Source organism: Nannospalax galili, unplaced genomic scaffold (assembly GCF_000622305.1).
Source record: "Nannospalax galili isolate Female #2095 unplaced genomic scaffold, S.galili_v1.0 scaffold818, whole genome shotgun sequence".
NCBI lineage: Eukaryota > Metazoa > Chordata > Mammalia > Rodentia > Spalacidae > Nannospalax > Nannospalax galili.
In genome coordinates this window covers 298862-318692 of record NW_008341874.1, presented here as the reverse complement: position 1 = coordinate 318692, position 19831 = coordinate 298862, and the positions used below count along the sequence as shown (strand labels likewise).

The following is a 19831-nucleotide window of genomic DNA, read 5'->3' as shown; positions in this document are numbered from 1 at the left end:
TATTGAGCTTTTGTGAATTTCATACAACAGTTCTTAATCACATTTAGATCCTCATGCCCAGTTTTTGTATCAAAGTGTCTTAGCTTTCAAAATTATATATATATATATATATATATATATATATATATATTTGTTTTTGTTTTTGAGACGGGGTCTCCCTGTAGTCCCAGCTGGTAGCTTGGAACTTGCTATTTAAACCAGGCTGTCCTCGATCGATCTCACAGAGATCAGCTTACCTCTGCCTCTCGAGTGCTGGGACTAAAGGCATGCACCACCAGGACTGGCTTGCTTCATATTCTTTGTGTTGATATATTTAAAATTTCCTCTTAGTTCCTTTGAAATATATACTGCACTATTGTTGGCTGTAGTGACCCTGCTGTGCAATAGGCTTCCAAGCTTATGCTTCTTGTCTTGCAGAAACTTTGTTCCTTGGATGGGGAGCCCCTCTCATGTCCATTCCACCCATCTCCTTACTCTGTAGCCTCTGACAAACACCCTTCTACACTCTACTAAGAATTCTACCTTTTGATGGGCCTTTAGTTCTAGCACTCGGGAGGCAGAGGTGGGCAGATCTTTGAGTTTGAGGCCAGCCTGGTCTACGTAGCGATGCTACAGGGAGATTTTGTCTCAAAAAATAAAACAAGAAAAACAAAACAAAAACAAAGAATTCTAGTTTTTAAGATTCTACATATAAGAGGTATCTCTGCTGGTATCTCTTTTGACTCCTCCCCCTCTCTCCCACCCTACAGCCACTACTTGATCAAGTTTCTGTTTTTGTATTTTTTTGAATAGCATTCTTCTAGTTCCATTGCAATTGCCTTAGTTGAGGCCTCATCATCTTGCCCTTGACTAGTGACAGCTGATGTTACCAGGGGCTTATTAAATAACAGGCACTGTCCTAACTCAGCTCTCTCCAACATTTAATTTCTTTAGTCCTCACAACACCCTTGACAAGTTTCCCATTTTACAGAAGAGAAAACAGGCTCAGAGAGGATTACTGTGACAAGCTTCTGACAGGTCGGTGTCTTGGCCTTCCTTCAGAGCCCCTCTTTTCCATTTTTTCCAGGACCACATGAATGTTTTCCTGCAATGCCGGTCCAGTCAGGTTTCTGTCTTGCCAATACTATTCCTTGGTTTCCTCTTGTTGGTAAAGATAACACACTGTCAAGAGGTTTACGGGTCTGCCATGCTCTGGCCCTGGTCAACCTGTCTGCTCTAATCTCCTATTAATCCCAGCACGCATTCTTTGCTCCAGACACCCTGAATTACTTGTGTAATGAAGTGGAGAATTTTATTCACTGGAAATGTCTCCCAAGAATATTTCGGAAGTAGAGTGCGGGAAGGAACCAGCCAACCAAGGAATTCTCTGCTTTCCTCTTCTGGAACTGAGGCGGGTGGGACAGGTGAGGTGGATTCCCGGTCTTCCAGCTGTCTCAGCCTGGCAGACCCTTCTAACCAGAAGAGGTGGGGGCAGAGGTGGGAAAAGCTTAAAGGAGGAAGTGGGGATATAGGAGGAGAAGAATGACAGGGTTGTCTAGAGAAACTCTTGGTACTTTACGGCCTGTTGTGTAAAGCTTTTCAGAAAAATCTAGAGGAAAGACCTATTATATATACACACAAGCCCATTCATATCCTTCCCCCACAGTAAACAACACACCACCTGGGTGACATGGGAGCTGTGCAGAGCCTTGTTTTGATAAGAGTAGAAGAAGATACATGTGCTGCTTCACCTCGCTTGCTTAAGAAGAAATCCCTGGCCTGGGCTGCATGCTTTCTTCTCTCTTAGGGTAGGAGTGGTAACAACTGGAACAACTCCATACATCAGGTATTGAGGGAGGCAGAGTTACTGTCAGTCTGGGACCTGAGAGAGTGTCGAGGAGATAAACCATCAGTCTGGAATGCTACTTCACAACGTTTACAAAAGAAACCCTTTGTATTGTTAACAGTTAAGCCATGAATTACTCTTCGCTGTTTTCTTAGAGCAACACGTGTCCTGATATACCCACAAGAAGTTATTTAATTCCTTAAGAAACCAAAGGTCTATCCAGGTGTGGTGGTGCATGCCTTTAATCCCAGCTGTGGGGAGGCAGAGGCAGGTATATCTCTGTGGGTTCAAGTCTAGCCTGCTCCACATAATGAGTTCCAGGCAAGCTGGGGCTATAGGAAGACCTTGCCTCAAAAAGACCAAAAACCAAACCAAACGAAATCAAACCAAACCAAACCAAAACAACCCAAACAAATCAAAGGTCTAACCAACCAGTTTCTGATTGCATTTAAGACCACAAGATGAAACCCATACCTGGCTCCATCATCAGGGCCAAGAACCTGTGACTAGATAGGTTGTAGGCACTAGGAGAAAACCTCCTACTAGCACTCTACCAAATGGACATAGTATTAAACCAGTCCCTAATGACATCATTATATCCATGGATTAGCACATCTCAACCCTCATCAGAGAAGCTTCTTTCAGCAGTAGATGGTGATTAATGCAGAGACCTACAACTGATCAAAGTTGCAGGGAATAAGAGGCTGTGGACTGCTCAGTCCTAATCAGGACATCTGTATCATACCTCCTCCTCTCAAGGCACAGGGATCACTGTAGAAGAGGGTTAGAAAGACTGTAGGAGCCAGAGGCAGTGGATGACTCCGCTGAAACAGCTACACACGTGAACTCACAGCTGTCGTGACAGCATGCACAAGATCTGTGCGAGCTCAAGCCAAAGTCCCAGCATGGGGAGGGGAGGTAGGCATGGTGCCCTACCCCCTAGTTGAGGAATGATTGGAAATTGATAGCTGCTGGGTCTGAGTCATGCGGTCATTCTGGGTTGAATTGTAGCCCTTGACAAAAGACATTACAGTCTAACCATCAGAATGTGACCTCTAGACCCTAGAATGGACATATGTTTGCTAAGATACAATTAGCTGAGTTAAAGTGAGGTCATGCTGGAGCAGGGTCCGACCTTGTAGGAAGAGAGGAGAGAAGATGGTGTGTTATGATGGAGGCAGAGGCTGAACTGGTGCATCCGTGAGCCAAGCAACGCCAAGGATTGCCAGCAACCACCGGAAACCGGAAGAGCCAAGGAGAATTCTTTGTGGAACCTTTGTGGAGAACATACCAACTCTGTTTCTCCAAATCTGCAAGACAGTCAAATCTGTGTTGTTTTTAGGCATCCAATTTGGGGAACTTTGTTGGAAATGAATTCACTGCATGGTCCTGCAATGTGTATGAAGGTCTGTTGACCTGACAGGTGGTGTTGGGAAAAGGACGGAGAATAGACGATGCATTGAGATGAGGGGCGCAGGTGCAGAGCAAAGGGGAGGCGTTTTCAAAGGCATCCTGAGTTTCCTGAGAGGAAACTTTTAGAGACGATTCTGGCATGTTTTCTGTGAGATTCCCTGTACAAAATCCCTAAGAAGGCCCTGTTAAGAAAACCTGCAGCAGACAGCTTGACTCTTAGGCAAGATGGCAAGAGTGTGTGGTCTGTGCTTCCTTTGACTGTGACTTGGCGTGGTCCTTGGATCTAGTCATGTTCTACTCTGATTCTACAAAAGCTTATGATTCTGTTTGCTGTTAGGATCCCCTTACTCAGTAATGTTGTCAGTCCTTTGGTCATCTTTTCTGAGTCTCAAGAACTTCTTTTCTTGGTGCCTGGCACCAGCAGGTAGGTGATCGATAAATATTTGTAAAGTGAATGAGTGTCTGAGAAGCCTGTCTTGACTCCCAATGTAGGTAAGGTATCCCTCATCTCCTCCAGCATCGTGTTTTTACTGCCAGTGGGGTGCATATTACATAGCTTTCCTAGCTGTTTATTTACTTGTTTTCCTCTCTGTATTCTGTAACCTTGCTGAGGACAGAGGGCATCTCATTTGACTTTTTATCCCTGGCAACTATCAGAGTAGTTGGTAATAGTAAATGTTAATATTTGTTTAATGAATAATTAATGAATAATCAGGGCTGTGCTATTATACATATTTTTACTGATGAGGCACAGAGAGGGAAGGGCAGCATGCTCATTGAAGAAAGTCAGACATTAGCATCCTGATGCTTCTCTCTCACCCTGGGGATGGCCTAGGCTTTTGTTTCCCATCAGTCTTTGGCAATTCTACATAGGCTTCTTGCTCCCCAAATCCTAGTCCTGTATTGGCCTTCTTTTTCCTTTCTTGAAGTATAACTAAGCCCCAAGGAGATGGTTCTGGAAGAAAAGGATAGAAAGTTCACTCCCTTGTCTTCCTGTATGGGCTGATGCACTACGAAGGCGTTAAGAAAGGAAGAGAAGGGTCATTATGCTCAGGAGGAAGGTTGGCAAGTAATGTCATAATAACATTACAAAGTAGATGCTATTATGGTCTCCATTTTTACATAGAACCCAAGGCTCAGAGGATAAATGACTTGCTCAAGCATAGCTTGGTTCATTTCAAGGAAATGACTCAAGCTCAGGTCTCCAGGATCCCCATCCAGTGTCCTTGACCAGGACCACAACTCCCAGATGCTCCACTGTGTGCTGTGCTCTGAGTCTTGGACTACCAGAAGAAGGCTTAAATACAGGAGCTGCTGTTTTCTGAGTCATTGTATGACAGCATACCTCAGTATGGAATTGTGTCAAGGTCAGAACCCACTGGGCCAGTCAAGGGTCAAAGAGATAGGCTTAGGACCTAGGGCAGCAGCAAGAAGAGTGGCCAGGAGGCCCCTTGGAGGGTAAGGCAGACACAGTGGGTGACAGATGGTCAGGACAAGGCATTTATGATGCAGACCATGATGAGCAGGATGTAGGGAAAGCTGACTCTACCAAGATTTCACTCAATGCCCCTACCCACTATTGTGAGGGAAACAAAACAGCTAGCCTGTTGGAGGCCTTTTGGAGCCTTAGGTTGAACTTTAGGGAATATTGTTTCTGCCCCGTGCATTCTCAGACCATTTGGGAGTATGAGGATTTAGGAGGACGAGCCAGCTTGGGGAGCATCAAAAGGACATGAATCTCCAAATCTATTGTTTAGGAGTTGTATGTTCTGGGACAGATAGTGTGTGTGTGTGTGTGTGTGTGTGTGTGTGTGTGTGCACGCGCATGGGTGTACATGTTTGTGTGTATATGTGTATGTATGTGCACACACATTGAAGGACTGAGGTCAACATCAGATGTCTTCCTCAATTGCTTTCTACCTTTTTCCCCCACAAAAAGCTGATTTATTTATTTGTAATTTATATGCATGAGTGTTTTGGCTGCATGTCAGTAACTGTACCATGTGCATGTAATGCCCCCGGAGGCCAGAAGAAAGTGTTGGATCCCTTGGAGCTACAGTCATGGATGGTTGTTAGCCACTATGTGGGTGCTGGAAACTGAGCCTGGGTCAGTGAGCAGCTAGTGCTCTTAATCACTGAGCCATCTCTCCAGCCCCTTCCCTTTTATTTTTTGAGACATGGTCTTTCAAAGAACCTGAAGCTTGCCAATTCATCTAGACTGGCTGGCCAGAAAGCCTTAGGGATCCCGTCTCTGCTTCTCCAGTGCTGGGATTAGAAACCTGAGCTGCTGGTTCTAGATTTCTTATGTGGGTGCTAGGTTTGCCCCGAGGATACTTAACCTTTCTGTGGTTTGGACTCCTCATCTGTACCTGTTGGTACCTGGTACCTACTTCTCAGAGTTGTAAATGATGAAGGGAATGAAAAGTATTCAACCCTATACCTGGAAGATCCTGGGCACTCAGTTCACAGTAGCCATTGTATTGTTATTGTCACAGTGAGGCCCAAAGGGACATGTGATACAGTAGATAGGGTATGTTTCTGGAGTCAGGGTCACCATCACAGTTGGGAAGGATCCCTTCTGAACCCAGTGTCATCCTCTGTAGAATGGTAAGGATAGTGCCTGATTTGTAAGCTTACAACAGGAATGTGAAACAGTAGCTCAGGCTCCTGCACACAGTAGGTGCCACTGAGTGAGCTCTTGAACTTGGGGAGTGCATAGAATGACCCTAGGTCCCTGCTGTGCACATGATCAGGAGCTTTCTATGTCATGGCTGTCACTGAGGTCAGGCTGACCAGAAAGGTGGCCAGGGTGGAGCTCCCAAGTCCTTACTACAGAGTTAGATTGGAGGTAGGGAAAGAGGAAGTCGGAGGGAATACCTGAAGCTGAGGGCAGCCAGTGAGGGTGCAAGGCAGGAACGGGGCTGGAGATGAGCCACGGCTAAGTGCCCTGATTCTAGGTAGCCTGGGATTTGGTGATGAGAATGGGGGGGAGGTCAGTGGTGGCTGGCCAGGGACTCTGCAGGAGTCATCCCCAGGGTGGAGAGCCTCTCCCCTTGGTCAGCTCCTTGCTTCTCTAGCTTGCATGTCTCTCCAGATTCATACGTGTGGAAGACTGGCTTCTTATGGCTCTGGAGACAGGACCAGAAGTCACAAGGCCCAGAGGTAGAAAGCCCAGAGGTCTTATAAGGGTGCACTGTGCTTTTGCAAAAACCAAGCCTAGCCGGGCATGGTGGCACACGCCTTTAATCCCAGCACTCGGAGGCAGAGGCAGGCGGATCTCTGTGAGTTCAAGGCCAGCCTGGTCTACATAGTGAGTTCCAGGACAGCTGGGGCTACAGGGAGACCCTGTCTCAAAAAGAACAAAAAAACCAAGCCTAGGCCCCAAGAGCTATGGGGCTGCGCCTCAGTGTGGCTGTGAGCTGTACCCCTTCCCAGGGAAACTAGGGCCTAGCTAATCCAGGCTCCCATGCTCTCCAGACATAAAAGTCTTTGTTTCCTTTTAATGGCCTAGTTAAAGCTCTTTCTGAAAAGTCCTGATCTCTTCTCTGCTGCACCAAGGGAAAGGAATTTAACCTCTGCCAGGAAAGCTTAGGGGAGCAAAAGGAGGAAGGGAAGATTGCCTCCACTCCCCCAACCTGTGTTGGGCCTCAGCCTCTCTATCAGCTCAGTCTGCTCAGCCCATTCAGCAGGGGACTGAGGGACAGAGGCTGAAGAGGAGGGGTGGCATAACCCCCTAGAGGGGGTTAGATGGGTGGCATAGAGAAAGCAAAGTCTGGGAGTCCAGGTGAGCTGGGAAGGGCTGAGACAGTCAACCTCCATTTTGACTGAAGGATTCTCCTACTCTGGTTCTTAGATACACCTGACATCATCATCATCATCATCATCATCATCATCATCATCCAACAGCAGCAAACAGGAACAGAATGAGGAAACGGAAACTTCTGAGGGCTGTGAACTGCTAGTAAACGGCAGAGTCAGGATGTGAACTCTGACTCTAGTTCATGATCCTCCACTATAGTCTGGAGATCTGACCCTTGCCTCTGTTTACCAAGGTCATCTGCACTGAGTTTGTTGTTAAATATTTCTGTCTTCCTTCCTAGAGTTGGCACATCCAATCCTCTGCCTCTGAGTTAGAGACCCACCCCTAGGTAAGGCCCAACGCTGTTCCACCTCCATCACTTGGGAGATAGAAATCCATTCTACCCCCGACCCCCGACCCCCCAATAGATGGAGCCTGTATTTGCCATGGCTGAACACACACACACACACACACACACACACACACACACACACAGAGAGAGAGAGAGAGAGAGAGAGAGAGAGAGAGAGAGAGATCAGTATGTCCTGCGTTTGCTCTTCTGAGTGGATTGGGCCATCAGTGTTCCAGTGATTGTGGAGGTCAGGGACCCTTCCTGTGGGTTGTCATAGCAGAGTCCCCAGGGAATTAGGAGGATGTGGAGGAGTGCGCAGGCCTCGGAGGATGGCTGATCTCCTGCATCTTACAAATTCACATCGTCTCAATGAATGGGATCCTGACTGGAAACTTGGCTGGTATGGGGATGAACTGACGCTTGACTGAGTACGAGGCCTGAAAGCTTTGTTCTTGCCATGGTTCCTGGGAGCCCACTTGAGGAGCGACCTGGAAAGGGAACTGCTTCCCAGTGGTCAGCAGTGTCTCTGGGGATGCAGGGAGAGCACGTCCTGCATTCAGCATTAATTGAACACTTACTGCACTTTTAGTCCTGTGATGACAGATATGGATGGGAGATACTGTCCTTGTCCTGGAGGAGCTCCTGTGAGGGGAAGGCTCATCTATGGACAGTCCATTCCACGCAGCTCCCTCAGTCTCATGGATTGTATGTTGGGGTCTGTGAAGCCTTAAGGAGCATGGGCTATGGAACCCTACCCCAGAGGATTGACTCTCTACTTCACATTTGCGAGTGTGGTATCTTGGTTAGTAGCCTCTCCCTCAGTGTCCTCATCCATGCAAACAGGATAATCAAGACGCTTAACTTAGAGTATTGTGAGGATTAAATGAACTCAAACATGTGGTGTTTATACCCATCTGGCACCTGCGAACTCACACCATGTTAGTAATGATTTTATCTCATTGTTCCCTGCAGGGCCTGCCTTTCCTCCCTCCCTCCCTCCCTTCCCCCTTCCCTCTCTCTTTCTGTCCCTCTGTTCCTCTCCTCTTCATTCTTTAACATTCTCTCTCTCTCTCTCTCTCTCTCTCTCTCTCTCTCTCTTTCTCCTCTCTTTATTTTGAACAGGATCTTGCTGTAGTCCTCGGGCTGGCTTGGAAGTTTATCATCTACACTGGCCTGGAACTCTTGCCTCAGCTTCTTGAGGGCTGGGATTGTGGGAGTGTGCTACCATGCCTAGTTTTACCTGTAGGCTTTTCATTTCTTAGGGACTATGTTTCTAGAGGTCACAGAGGGTGGCTTTTATTCTTTCTTTTTGTCATCCCAGATGCATAGCAAGTCACTTACACATTGGGAAACTTACAGGCATATCTTTGATTTCCTACCTGCTCCTCACCTCCCACGTCTGCTCAGTTACCAACTCCCACAGATGCCAATTCCCTAAGCACTCCAGTGTCTAAACCCACCTTTTCATCTATCTGTCACTTCTGGTCTGGGATCCTGTAAACTTGCTACCCTTATCCTGCTGAGAGACTAAAACTCTTCCAACAAGCTCCTCCTCATGCCATAGTCAGAGAGGATCTTGGAAGGTGATTTGGGTCCAACACTCTCCTGTTTAAAGACTACTACAGCCAATGGCTCCTCACCGCCCTTGTTACAGAGGCCATACTTTTGTTTTAATGACCATGGCAGGCTGCTGTCCTTCCCAGTCCCGTGCCCAGTATTTCTCTACATCTCCCTGCTCTTTCCTGGTCTATTCCACAGTCTTCACACATCTGTGACTTTGCATTTGACATACTGAGCCTTGTGTCTGGGTGTTCTTGCCCACTTCGCTCACTCCCTACCTCTCCCTTCCTCGTACTCAGGGCAGGGATGGCTGACTCCAGCAAGCCCTCCAGGACCTCCTAACCCCAACTTCCCTCACCCCGTGCTGGTTAGAAACCTCTCCTTTGAGTTTCTAGGACACTCGAAGTTTACGGAGCACATGTTCATTCTTTCCACAAATATTTATTCTCCAGAGCCCCTCCTCTGTGCCAGGCATTATTCCAGGTGCCGCAGACACAGCAGTGACAAAGCAGCTGGAAATTCCTGCCTCAGGAAGCGTGCAGATCTCACTAACCTACTGGAGCTCTAGGAGGGGTGGGTCTGTGTCCTGTCTGGAGGTGAACACTTGCAGGGCTAATGTGATCGTTGACTCTGTGGCCTCAGCATGATGCACCATACTACCAATGTACTTAACATTTTTGACACTAGATGCTTTCTGGGCTATATGACTGATTCAGGAGAGGAAAAAGAACGCGACAGGAAGGAAGTCTGGTCTAGGGGACAGGAGAGTAGCAAACATGCCAGTTAGGAGCACAGCTCTGGTGTCCGGTGCCTGGGTTCAGGTCCTGAACCTGTCACTTACTCATAGTATGACCACAAGCAAGCTAATAGCCTCTCTGGGCTTCAGTTTCCCCATCTGAAAGGTGGGATCCGAATACTAATTACCACATAGTAGTCAAGAAGATGGAAAGTGTTAATATCTGCAAGGCATTTAGAACAGTGACTGGCACATAACAATTGCTCGCTACATGAGCAAATATTTGTTAAGCACATGAACTGTGTTTATAGGTTGAGTGTAGATGGTCTTAGATTCAAATCCTACCTCTGCCCATGGAGGAATGTTAGGGCTGGGCCTCCATTTCCTCATCTGTGAAATGAGGATAAAGAGACCTTCCCTGGGATTCCAGTGGGGTGACAACTGAGGAATATCTTTGCAAAGCAAAGGTCTCGTGGTGACGCGATATCTGGGTCCTGACACCATCTCTGCTCAGGTGCTCCTTCATAAAGCTTCCCTGGAACCCTACAGCTTAGCCCACTTTTGAACTCTGTACCTAGGGGCTTTTGCTTTCAATTCCAGCAAAAACTGACCATCTGTCCATCTGTGTGGCACTGAACAATCACTTCTTTTCCCTGAGTCTTAGTGCCTGACCCTCAACAGAAGTGCTTGGCAGCTGGTAGACGTTCAATAAACACCAATTCCTGTCTCCTCATCTTCCTCCTATTTGAGTCTCCTGATTGGCCTATAAATTCTTTGAAGAATCAGATTTAACTCTAGCTCCTGGAAATGACAGGTGAGGGAGTCAACAAATCCAAGAAAGGTGAATGGAAAGTGAGGCCATAAAGGCCTGTGTGGATGGCTGAGATGCCTTCGGGGTCTGCTTAGGAGTGCACCAACCTCCACTCCATGAAATCCCTCCCACCCTGAGACCTTTGCACAAATGGAATTTTCCTCTTTTACCCCCTTGCCTGGTTAACCCTTGCCTGACTAGGTCCAGGGCTACTTCTTTAGGGAGGCATCTTCCAATGTCCACCCCTCTCCTGCCCCTACACCCAGCCCAAGGGGAGGCCACACCCCAAGGTTGCAGCACAGCATGGAGATGCAACTCCATACTTCTACGTGTGGTGTTCCTATTCATTGGTGTTACCCTACTAGCCTGTACCCCTATCAGGAACAGGAACTGGATAATTTTGAATCCCCAGAGCTCAGAGCTGTGCCAACCATGGAACAATTCCCCCCCACCACATAACTTCTGAAGAAATGCTTGAACTCTGAGCATGAAGAAACCAAGCCACTTGGCTGCTGTGTATTGGCATAGGGATCTTTCCTCTTGCTTAGTCCCCTGTCCTCCAATCCCAGGAAGCCTAGGGCCCCTGCTTCCTTTTCTGTCTGTCCATGAGTGAGCAGGGTACTTGGGAGTGCCTGAGGTAAGTAGAGGGAGAAGGGGAGCCAGACATACCTCAGTCACAATGGTGTCTCTGGTGCTGTTGTAGACCCAGCCATCCAGGCACGGCTCGGTGGCTGCTTTGGTGTCGTTGGGCAGACTGGCATTGGGTGGAAGCACGAAACGGAGGCACTTCTCTGGCTTCCCATTCGGGCCCAAGGGGAGCACCCAGGGCCCTACAGAGGCATTGGGGGGTGGGCGACAGTAGTGGACAGGGGTGGTGGCTGTGAAGATCTGCAGCAGGTTGTGGTTGGCCATGCCGAAGATTGGGAGGGCCAGCAAGGTCACATGCAGGTATTGGAAGGGGCCCATGCTGCCCACACGGTCCAGAATCTCGGAGAAGGTCATGGCACCAGGCAAGATGAACCAGAACTGTAGGCAAGACACAAGGCCAAGGAGAGGTGTGTGTGTGTTTCTATGTGTATGTGTGCATATGTGTGATATTTGGAGTACTGCAGAACCGCATGTGTGTGTCAGGACACTATGTGAAAAGATGTGGGGTGCTCGGGTATGTGGATGCACAAGGATATAGTCAGCTGCATGGACAGATGTAGACTACCAGATAGGGATGTATGTCTATCTGTGTGAGTACAGAGGAGCTACAGGTATATGTGCATTTAAGCTACAGCATGAAGGCACTGCTGTGTGAATACAGGTGTGTGGCTCTGTGCCTGTATGTTGTATGTGTGCACTGTGGGTATATGTATATACTTAGCAAGGCTAGCCATAAAGCCTGCAAGCATGGGGTTGGCAGGTCATATAGCAGGGACCAAGTTGGGGGGGGGTTCAGTCTTGGATATTGGCTGTACAGGATGGAAGTAGATGAGGGGGTAGATAACATAGGTCCTTGGTTGTTCCATGTGGGCTAGGAAGGACCACCCCAGAATCAAAGGCTCCTTGCTTTTGGCTACTTCCTAGAGCTGGGCCTCTTGTGCTGGAGTCCAAGCAGGTCCCTGATGGTGCTAGGGGCTTGACCAGTCACAGTAAGGAAGTAGGGCCTGGCTTTGGGGTGTTCTTGGGTGCTAGGCTTAGGGGCCCTCAATCCCTTCTCACCTGGTGGCTGGGACTGGATCCGGTGGGACTGGAGGTGGATTTAGCTGAGGCTGGTGCTCTGTCCTAGGGTCCGGCAGCTGCTGTGGTAGGACAGCTCAGCTCTAACAAGCTGTTTGTGTCTCCCCCCAGGAGGGCCTTATATAAGGCATAGGCTGTTTCCTGGGCTAATGTTTGACTTTCTTTGGAGGATTAACATCACCGACAGGGAGAATGCTGTGCATCCACCAAGCCCAGCTCTCCTGAAAGGGCTGCCTCAGCGAAGGCTGGTGGGGGTGGAGGGAGGAGGGGGCTGGGGGAATGGTGTGGCTGAGCCTAAACAGGCTGCTGGCTGGACAGAGGGCTGAGCAGTCCAGGCAGGTTTTTCAAAGGGAGAGTCTTGGAGGGGGCTCTGGCCTGAAGGTCCAGGTCCCCCTGAGTCAATGTTCAGAGGACTTGGAGCTGAGAACAGTCAGGGGAGAGGTACTACTGCCCATGAACAGGCAGCGTTCCTGACTGTACTGTCTTTTCCTGCCTGGTATCTCCTGAGTAGGTGCGTGGAGACTGCTTCCCAGGAATACTAGGACACACCCAGACAGAAAGTCAGACCCCAGGGTCTGTCCTCAAGGTCTCAGGGCTGACGCTCTTGCGCTGAGACCTGTCCCTGGGCTGTCCCTGTCTGACTTTCCAACGCAGGTGGCCATTCTTCCATCCCACTGCCCCGTGGACACAGTCATCCCTCTGGGGTCCAACTACAGTCCCTGTGGTTTTGTTTATTTCTCTGAGTATAATTTTAATTATGTATGTATATTTCTTGTATAAAGTGGAAATACAACCCAACTCAAACCAAATTCAGTCTCACCCGAGAGCCAGCTAGGCAGGGAGATTTTGAGGTATGTTCTAGTTTCTTCTCTTGCAGACCTATGTCTGAGACCGGGTCTAGCAGCCAACTTGAAGCTTAGGTAGCACTCACAGCAGCTCTGTTGACAGCCTGGCATTATCCATTAAGAAACTGAGACATTAAGTCACTTGCTTAGGGTCCCCAGTCAGGAAGTAGAGGGCAGGGGTGTGGCTTCAAGTCCATTTCTGTTCCTCAGAGTTTAGCCTCTCCTCTCCTCTCTTCTCCTCTCCTCTCCCCCGTTCCCTTTCCTTCCCTTCCCTTTCCAGGCAGGATCTCACTATATAGTCCAGGCTGCCTTTCAACTCAAAGCGATCCTCCTGTCTCGGCCTTCTCCGAAGTGCTGAGATTACAGGCATGCACCGCCACTTCTGGCTTAAACCAAAATTTTCTACAAAGTCAGCAGGGCACTCACTGTACACGGCCTCTCAGCAAAATCACTTAGTCTGGTCTCTGTTATCACTACTGGCTTGCTTTTGGCTGTTTCTACTTTCAGGACCCTTGGGAGATGCCCTATTCCACCTGATCTGGGGGCCGGGAGGGGTCCACTTGGGGCTCCCTGTTTTGTCTGGTGAAAGGTCTCCCATTCTCTTCCTGGGTCCACTTCTCCACCAAGGTGGCATCCAGCCCCCAAGATCAGGCTGGGCTCCTGCTGAAGTGCCTGCCAGATCTTCCCCCCTCTACTGCAGAGCAGGGTTAGCTGGTAAACCCTGGTCCAGCCCCTCCTCTCCGCTTACCACCTGGGCTCAGCAGTTATTGATGTTCTCCGCTGAGTGGCCTGAGGCAGGGTTGGCCTGAGGCAGGGTGAGATCCGGAGTCATCAAAGGAAGATTAAATTATGCTCCAAGGCAGCCAAGGGGTTGTTTTAGGAAGGTTTTCGACTGTGAGGTTTGTAGCAAGTTGGGCTGCCACCTCTAGCCCCCCTGTTCTGGGTGTTCGCCCTCTTAGATATTTTCTGGTTCCTAATTGGCCTGGGCTGTCCGTCTGTTCTTGTCCTAGTGGAATGTTGTTCAAAGGCGCCTGGTGACTTCCCTGAGGCTGCTGGGGTCGAGCCAGAGTACACATATCCCAACTGCCCAGTGAGGGGCCGCTGTATCCGGGCAGTACCTCCAGCCCCCAGCGGATGTGACTGGTTCTTGATACCTGCATCAAGGCTATTGGGGATCGTGTGATACACTTGTATGACCTTGGAGAAAATCACCTCTTCTTGGGCCTCTTGTTTCTCTCATTAGTTAAGTGGTTTTGAACAACAATACCAGAAACTTTTTATTTAATGGTATATTGGGTTCACAAGGTCTCTGCATAAAGCAGAGAGCCTTAGTGCAATGGCTAAAGTGGACGAGTGTGAAGGCAGACAAACTGAGCACCCCCTTCCATCATCTTCCTCATTCGCCCTCCCCTGGCATCTCTGTCCCAGGCTGCTCTGCTGTGATCCCAAATGCAATGCATTCAAATTAGGTTTTTCTTTTTTTAAAAAAGGAAATTATGTACTTGAGAAATTTTACATGCTGAATGCATTTTTAATTTGGGATATGGAAATCCATTTTTTCTCTCTCTTTCCTTTACTACCCCCTTTCTCTCTCTTCCTTCTTTTCATGTTTATCTTAACTCTTCGCTAGTCTCCTTTAAGCTAAATCTGGTTGTTTTCACTGTTCTCTGTCAGGTCTTAGCAGGGGTGTGTGATTTGACCAAGAACGGCTTAAGAAATCATCAAATCCCATGTTCTTACCTTATTTGTGGGGAGTTGCGGTCCAAGGAGAAGCACAGGCTGGATCTCTGGCTTCTTTGTTACCTTCCTAATTCTCAGAGGCAGGAGAGCTGCTGACCAGGAGAATCTTGAGCAAGGGCAAGTAGGGGGCTCACTGAATTTTCTGCTGGCCACACATTCTCCTGCTACCCTTACATTGATCAATCCATCCATGCATCCATCCAATACCCATCATGGGCTTGTATATCTGAGGCCCCATGTGGTGGTGCCTGGCCCACACCTTCCTGCGGTATGCTTTTCTGAGCAGACAACAGTTCAGAAAAAAAAAAAAAAATTGTAACACAAAGGAGACTGATCTCAATGCCAAAGGAGAAAGCCAGGCTAGAAAAATGGCTAGAAATGGGTTTTCTGGAGAAGGCTACATTAACACCAGGTTTGATGGTTAGATAGAGTGAGCTCAACAGGTAGGGCTATGAGTGCAGGGTGGTTGGGGTAACAGGAGGTAAAATGGATGAATTAGTTTGGGTAGAACCTTTGTTCCTACTCAGGGGGCTGCCTTGGTCTCAGGGGTCAGGACATCTCTGTGACAGTCTCAAAGTAGCTGACAATCCCCTGAGCTTCTTTGTCCTTTGGGAATGGGATCAGGGAAGCTTCTACAGCTTGTAGCCTACGAGGCATTAGGAGTTGACTGAGTCAAACTAGGTGGGGCCCAAGCTTGCTGTGTATGGGTCTCTCACCCTTTATATTTCTAGGTAGCTGCTTACCTGTTCTCTACTCTCTCAAGGGTTCAAGGCAAAAGCTTAGCATGCGTGCCCCTTTGTCCTGCTTCTTAGAATGTCTCTAGGTGAGGATGTTGAGACCGAACTCCTAAGGGCCTGTAGCTATATTTCTGTAGTGGCTGCAACTGGCCTCTCAGGCCCGGGCTTAATCACTAACTTATTAGAGACCCAAAGTTCAGTCCTTGTCCTGGGCCAGCTCCAAGAAAATAGGTGGTCTATGTTGGGTGTCTTCATGCTGGACCCAAGTAAAAAGATGTCCTGTGCTGTCAAAGCCCAATCCCTCCTTCCCCCTCCATGGACCCTTCCTCGGAATGAGGCAGTTTAGGGAAGGAGATTCTTTAGGGCCGGATGTAAATATTGACTCTACGTTTTGCTACCTGGATAGAAGTGATAGTCACTTCTTTAGGCCTCAATTTTCTTACCTGTAAAATGGGGCCATCAGATTGTTGGGATTTTATATAAAGTATATAAAGCCTCAGAGTCAAACATATGGAACTTAGGGATCCTGGCAACTGAGCAAGACCCAGAATGGCTCTTCATGGGCAGTGGCAAAGGAATGGCAGGGAGAGTTGCCGCCTTCTGGTTTGCATCACAAACTGCACTTCTTGACTGAAGATAGTGACTATTTTGGAGGAGCCCAGCACAGGGTGGGCGGCGGGGCTCCCCCTCACAAAGGGCAAGTACCCTACCTAGTGGAGGGAGAGGAGGGAGAGAAGCTGGGTGATGCACACTTTGTAAGCTCAGCACTTGGGAGGATGAGGCAGGAGGGTTGTGAGTTTAAGGCCAACCTGAACCACATAATGAGATGCTGTCTCAAAAATCACAAGAACAAAAACAACACAGATAACTACAGCTCAGATGACAATAACAGCAACAAACCAACAGAAAGCAAAACCGAAATTAAACAAACATAACCAGGACAGCAAGGAGAGCATGAGTGAGGGGCTCCCAGACTGGGGTGCGTCGTGGGCTGATGCCATGGTTTCAGTGTTCTCAGCACACCTTTCAGTTCACCAAGTGTCTTAAACCAGGGTTGACAGACTTCAGTGCTGAGGAGCAGGGGGATGTGAATGAGCTGGGTGGGCCAGGTGTCAGCAACAGTGTGCGCATGTGTGTCTGTGTGTGTGTGTTGGGGGTGGTCTGAGGGGAGCTGCAGAGCACACGTCCAGTCTGAAGGGGGCAGCGGCTGCTCAGCACCAGCTGGTGTTGCCATGGGGATATGCAGGCTTTGGGTTGCCAGATCTTCAGATATTTTAAAAATAGCTTGAAATCTGGACTTTTTGTGTGAAAAATTTCCAATTGTGTAGGCGACCCCTCCTCCCACCTTCTGGAATCCCTTTGTCTTCTCTTCTTCTGCTACCCATGGGGGCCACAAGCTCCATGAAGCCATTCCTTACAGAGGAAGGTAGGCTCATCCGGGACTTGGCCTCACACCTCCACCTTGCTGGCCTTCAGGAATGTATTCGTTCAACAACTGTGTGTCCAGCACCTGGGCTGGGCCTTGTGCAGGAATGGGTGTTGGAGCTGGAAGGGGATGAAGAGAGGATGCAACATTGTTTGGGGGCAGGTGTTCACAGATCCATGACGGGAACGGGAGCCTATGGACCCAGGTGTTCACAGATCCATGACGGGAACGGGAGCCTATGGACCCAGGTGTCAGGCGCCCTAGGAACACCTTCCTATGTGCTTCCTTCCTCCCTGAGGTCTCAGATCAGAGCCCAGGCTTTCTCTCTGGGATGCCATCCACAGTGGGGGTGGATGGATTTGGCACAGCCCCTCACTCATTCCTTCTCAGTGTCTTTATACTCATTGTTTCTGAGGCTAGCTCCTAACTCAGCCTCTCAAATGTCAGCTCCTCAGAGAGAGGCCTTCCCAGACCACGGCTGGCTAGAACAGCGCCCCAACTCCATCTTTCTCTGTGCTGCATTGTGTGCTTTATAGCATTCACTGCTGTCTGAAGTCATGCGCTTGCTTGGCACCTATCCTCTTCCTGTGGACAGTAAGGTCGTGAAGGCAGGGCCTGGCTCTGCCAGACATGTTGCTGTTTGGCTTCATGGTAGGAACCTGATAGCTTCATGTTCAGTGGATGCACCTTAGAGACAAAAATCTAAACTGGAGGCTTTCAAACACTGTCCAGAGAGTCTTTGGTCCTTTTACCTCTGATTGGCATTCTGTCATTCTTTTAGGATTCTGAAAGCCCCTGATTTGTTTTCAGGATACAGTCTTAGCAGAGGCAGTGTGCTGCTCTGGATCCCAGTTGCCGGGCTCACTTGTAAAATGGGTACAGTGGTAATAGTTGCAGCCTCATAGAGTTGTGAAAAGGGTGGATGCTTGTGAAGTGGTACGCCCATATCCTGTGGTGAGCTGTGGTGTCCCTGCATCTTTGGGACCTGAATGAAAGGTTGGAGTTTATTGGGTAGCCTCTTCCCTCACCAAGCAGTTCATTTTTTCCTGCCTGCCTTGTTTTCTGATAAGGCTGGTGCACCGGTTTGCACGGAAGTAAGTCTCCCTCAGCAAAATAGTGGTAGAAGAGCTGAGTGATAAAGATGGGCTGAGCCACCAGAAGCAGATGGTGCCAAGGGGGAGAATGCTGGGGGAGATGCTCTGAGCCTGAGAAGTCCTTAATGGCCCTGTCCTTGTCCTTGGGCTTCAGGGTTCCTTTCTGGAAATGAGGGTCCTAAATAGGGGGACTAGCAGAAGCAGGTTAATTATGATGAAGGCAAGGGCCAGGCAGAGCTTGGCTTCTTCATGGAGGACTTGGCGGTAGGGTCTAGGTATATAATTTAGACAAGGAAGAGTGTCTGGGACTGGGGCTGGTGGCAGGTGGCTTCCAGTGGAGTGGACCTGCATTGCTGAAGTCCCAGGGTCTAGACTCACAGCTGGGGTATCAGGGCACTGGTAGCCCGCCTCAGGGCTCTCAGTTCACCTTAGCTTCTTCACACCATTGATTCAGCGTTCAGAGAAGTAAACCCTATCAAGTTTGCTGGGAACCCGAAGCTGGGATAGAGGGTGCCTAAGTGGGAGGAGAGAATTGGAATTCAAAGCAACCTGAGGGTTGAGTGCCGAGCCTGCTGCCTTGTAGCCATGCCACTTCCCACAAGTCGCTGAACATTTTCTCTTCTTCAGGGATGGCAGTCGAGCCCAGGGCCTCACATATGCTAGCTTTGCTGTGAAGCTACACCTACAGCCTGTCTCAGTCACATAGACTTGCCTGCGTACACGTGTGTGTGTGTGTGTGTGTGTGTGTGTGTGTGTTGGTGTATGTGGAGGCCAGAGGTTGACATTGGGTGTCTTTCCTCCATTGCTCTCGACGTTTATTTTTTCGAGACTGAGTCTCTCACTGAATCTCAAGCCCGTGGATTTGGCTAGGGTGGCTGTCTAGTGAGTTTTAGGAATCCAGCTGTCTCAGCACTGCTGTGCCCAGCTTTTTATGTGGGTGCTGGGGAATCTGAACTCAGGTCCTCACGCTTGAGTAGCAGGCATTTTACCAGTTTAGCCATCTTCTCGGCCCACGAGTTCAAAACATTTTGAACCCTGGCTTTCCCATCTGCAAAATAGGGACCGTGCCACTGCCACCCACACTGCAGCTTTGTGGGGGTTAATGTTTTAACCTTCGGTTATGCTACCAGCCTGTGTGCCTGGCACAGAGTAGGTCCTCAGTAACTGGTGCTGTGATTGAAGCCACTGGGAGCTTCTTAAGGGCAGGGGACTTGTCTTTCGTTTCTGTATCCCCAGTGCCTGGTACTGCGTGGGCACTGAACAAATGTTTGTCAGATGAATGAACAAGATGAATTTGACGGGGATAAATGTCAGTTCCTGCACTCGGATCCAAAGACCCAGCTGTACAGGAATGCAGTGGGAGAGAGCCGGCTTACCAGCACATGGGGGAGAAGTGGAGGGGTTTACTCTGGTGGAAATTCTGGTCAGTATGAGGTGGCTGCCAAAAGCATTCAGGGAAAGCTCAGGTGGCGTTATTAGAGGCCCTGAAGGTCAGCCTCAAGAGCCACATACCATTCTGTCAGAGGATGCGAGGAATGAGGCTCAAGACCCATATCTCTGAGTATGGTGGGAGAAATCGGGGCGTGGAGCCTGGAGATGTTCACAAATGCCACGTGGTGGCATTCAGACCTTGCCTTTTCCATTTGCGCTGGATATGAACAAGGTCAAGCCTCAGTTTCCTTGTCTGTGAAATATGCAGGCCACAGGTTGGAGATGGGATGGCTGCTTGGGAAAGGCAGGAAGGAAAGCAGGAAGGGGAGCTCGATCC

The 19831-nt window shown here is 49.0% G+C and overlaps 1 protein-coding gene and 1 long non-coding RNA gene across 4 annotated transcripts in view; one reads left to right on the top strand and one right to left on the bottom strand.

Annotated features, from left to right (window-relative positions):
- Positions 1 to 8321, top strand: part of LOC115071106 — a 9766-nt gene extending 1445 nt beyond the window's left edge. The window contains exons 2-3 of the long non-coding RNA XR_003850221.1: positions 1256 to 1403; positions 7092 to 8321. This is a non-coding gene — a long non-coding RNA (uncharacterized LOC115071106). The remainder of the gene's footprint in view (positions 1 to 1255; positions 1404 to 7091) is intronic.
- Positions 1 to 13953, bottom strand: part of Slc22a8 (solute carrier family 22 member 8) — a 22492-nt gene extending 8539 nt beyond the window's left edge. Inside the window, exons 1-4 of one of the 3 annotated variants that reach the window (XM_008837482.1) lie at positions 13815 to 13953; positions 13042 to 13170; positions 12204 to 12283; positions 11166 to 11522 (exon numbers count right to left, since the gene is read on the bottom strand). In XM_008837482.1, the coding sequence (XP_008835704.1) occupies positions 11166 to 11498 (333 nt within the window). In that variant the 5' untranslated portion in view covers positions 11499 to 11522; positions 12204 to 12283; positions 13042 to 13170; positions 13815 to 13953. The remainder of the gene's footprint in view (positions 1 to 11165; positions 11523 to 12203; positions 12284 to 13041; positions 13171 to 13814) is intronic. The other 2 variants (XM_008837483.1, XM_008837481.1) reach the window with 2 other exon arrangements.
- Positions 13954 to 19831: the final 5878 nt, after the last annotated feature.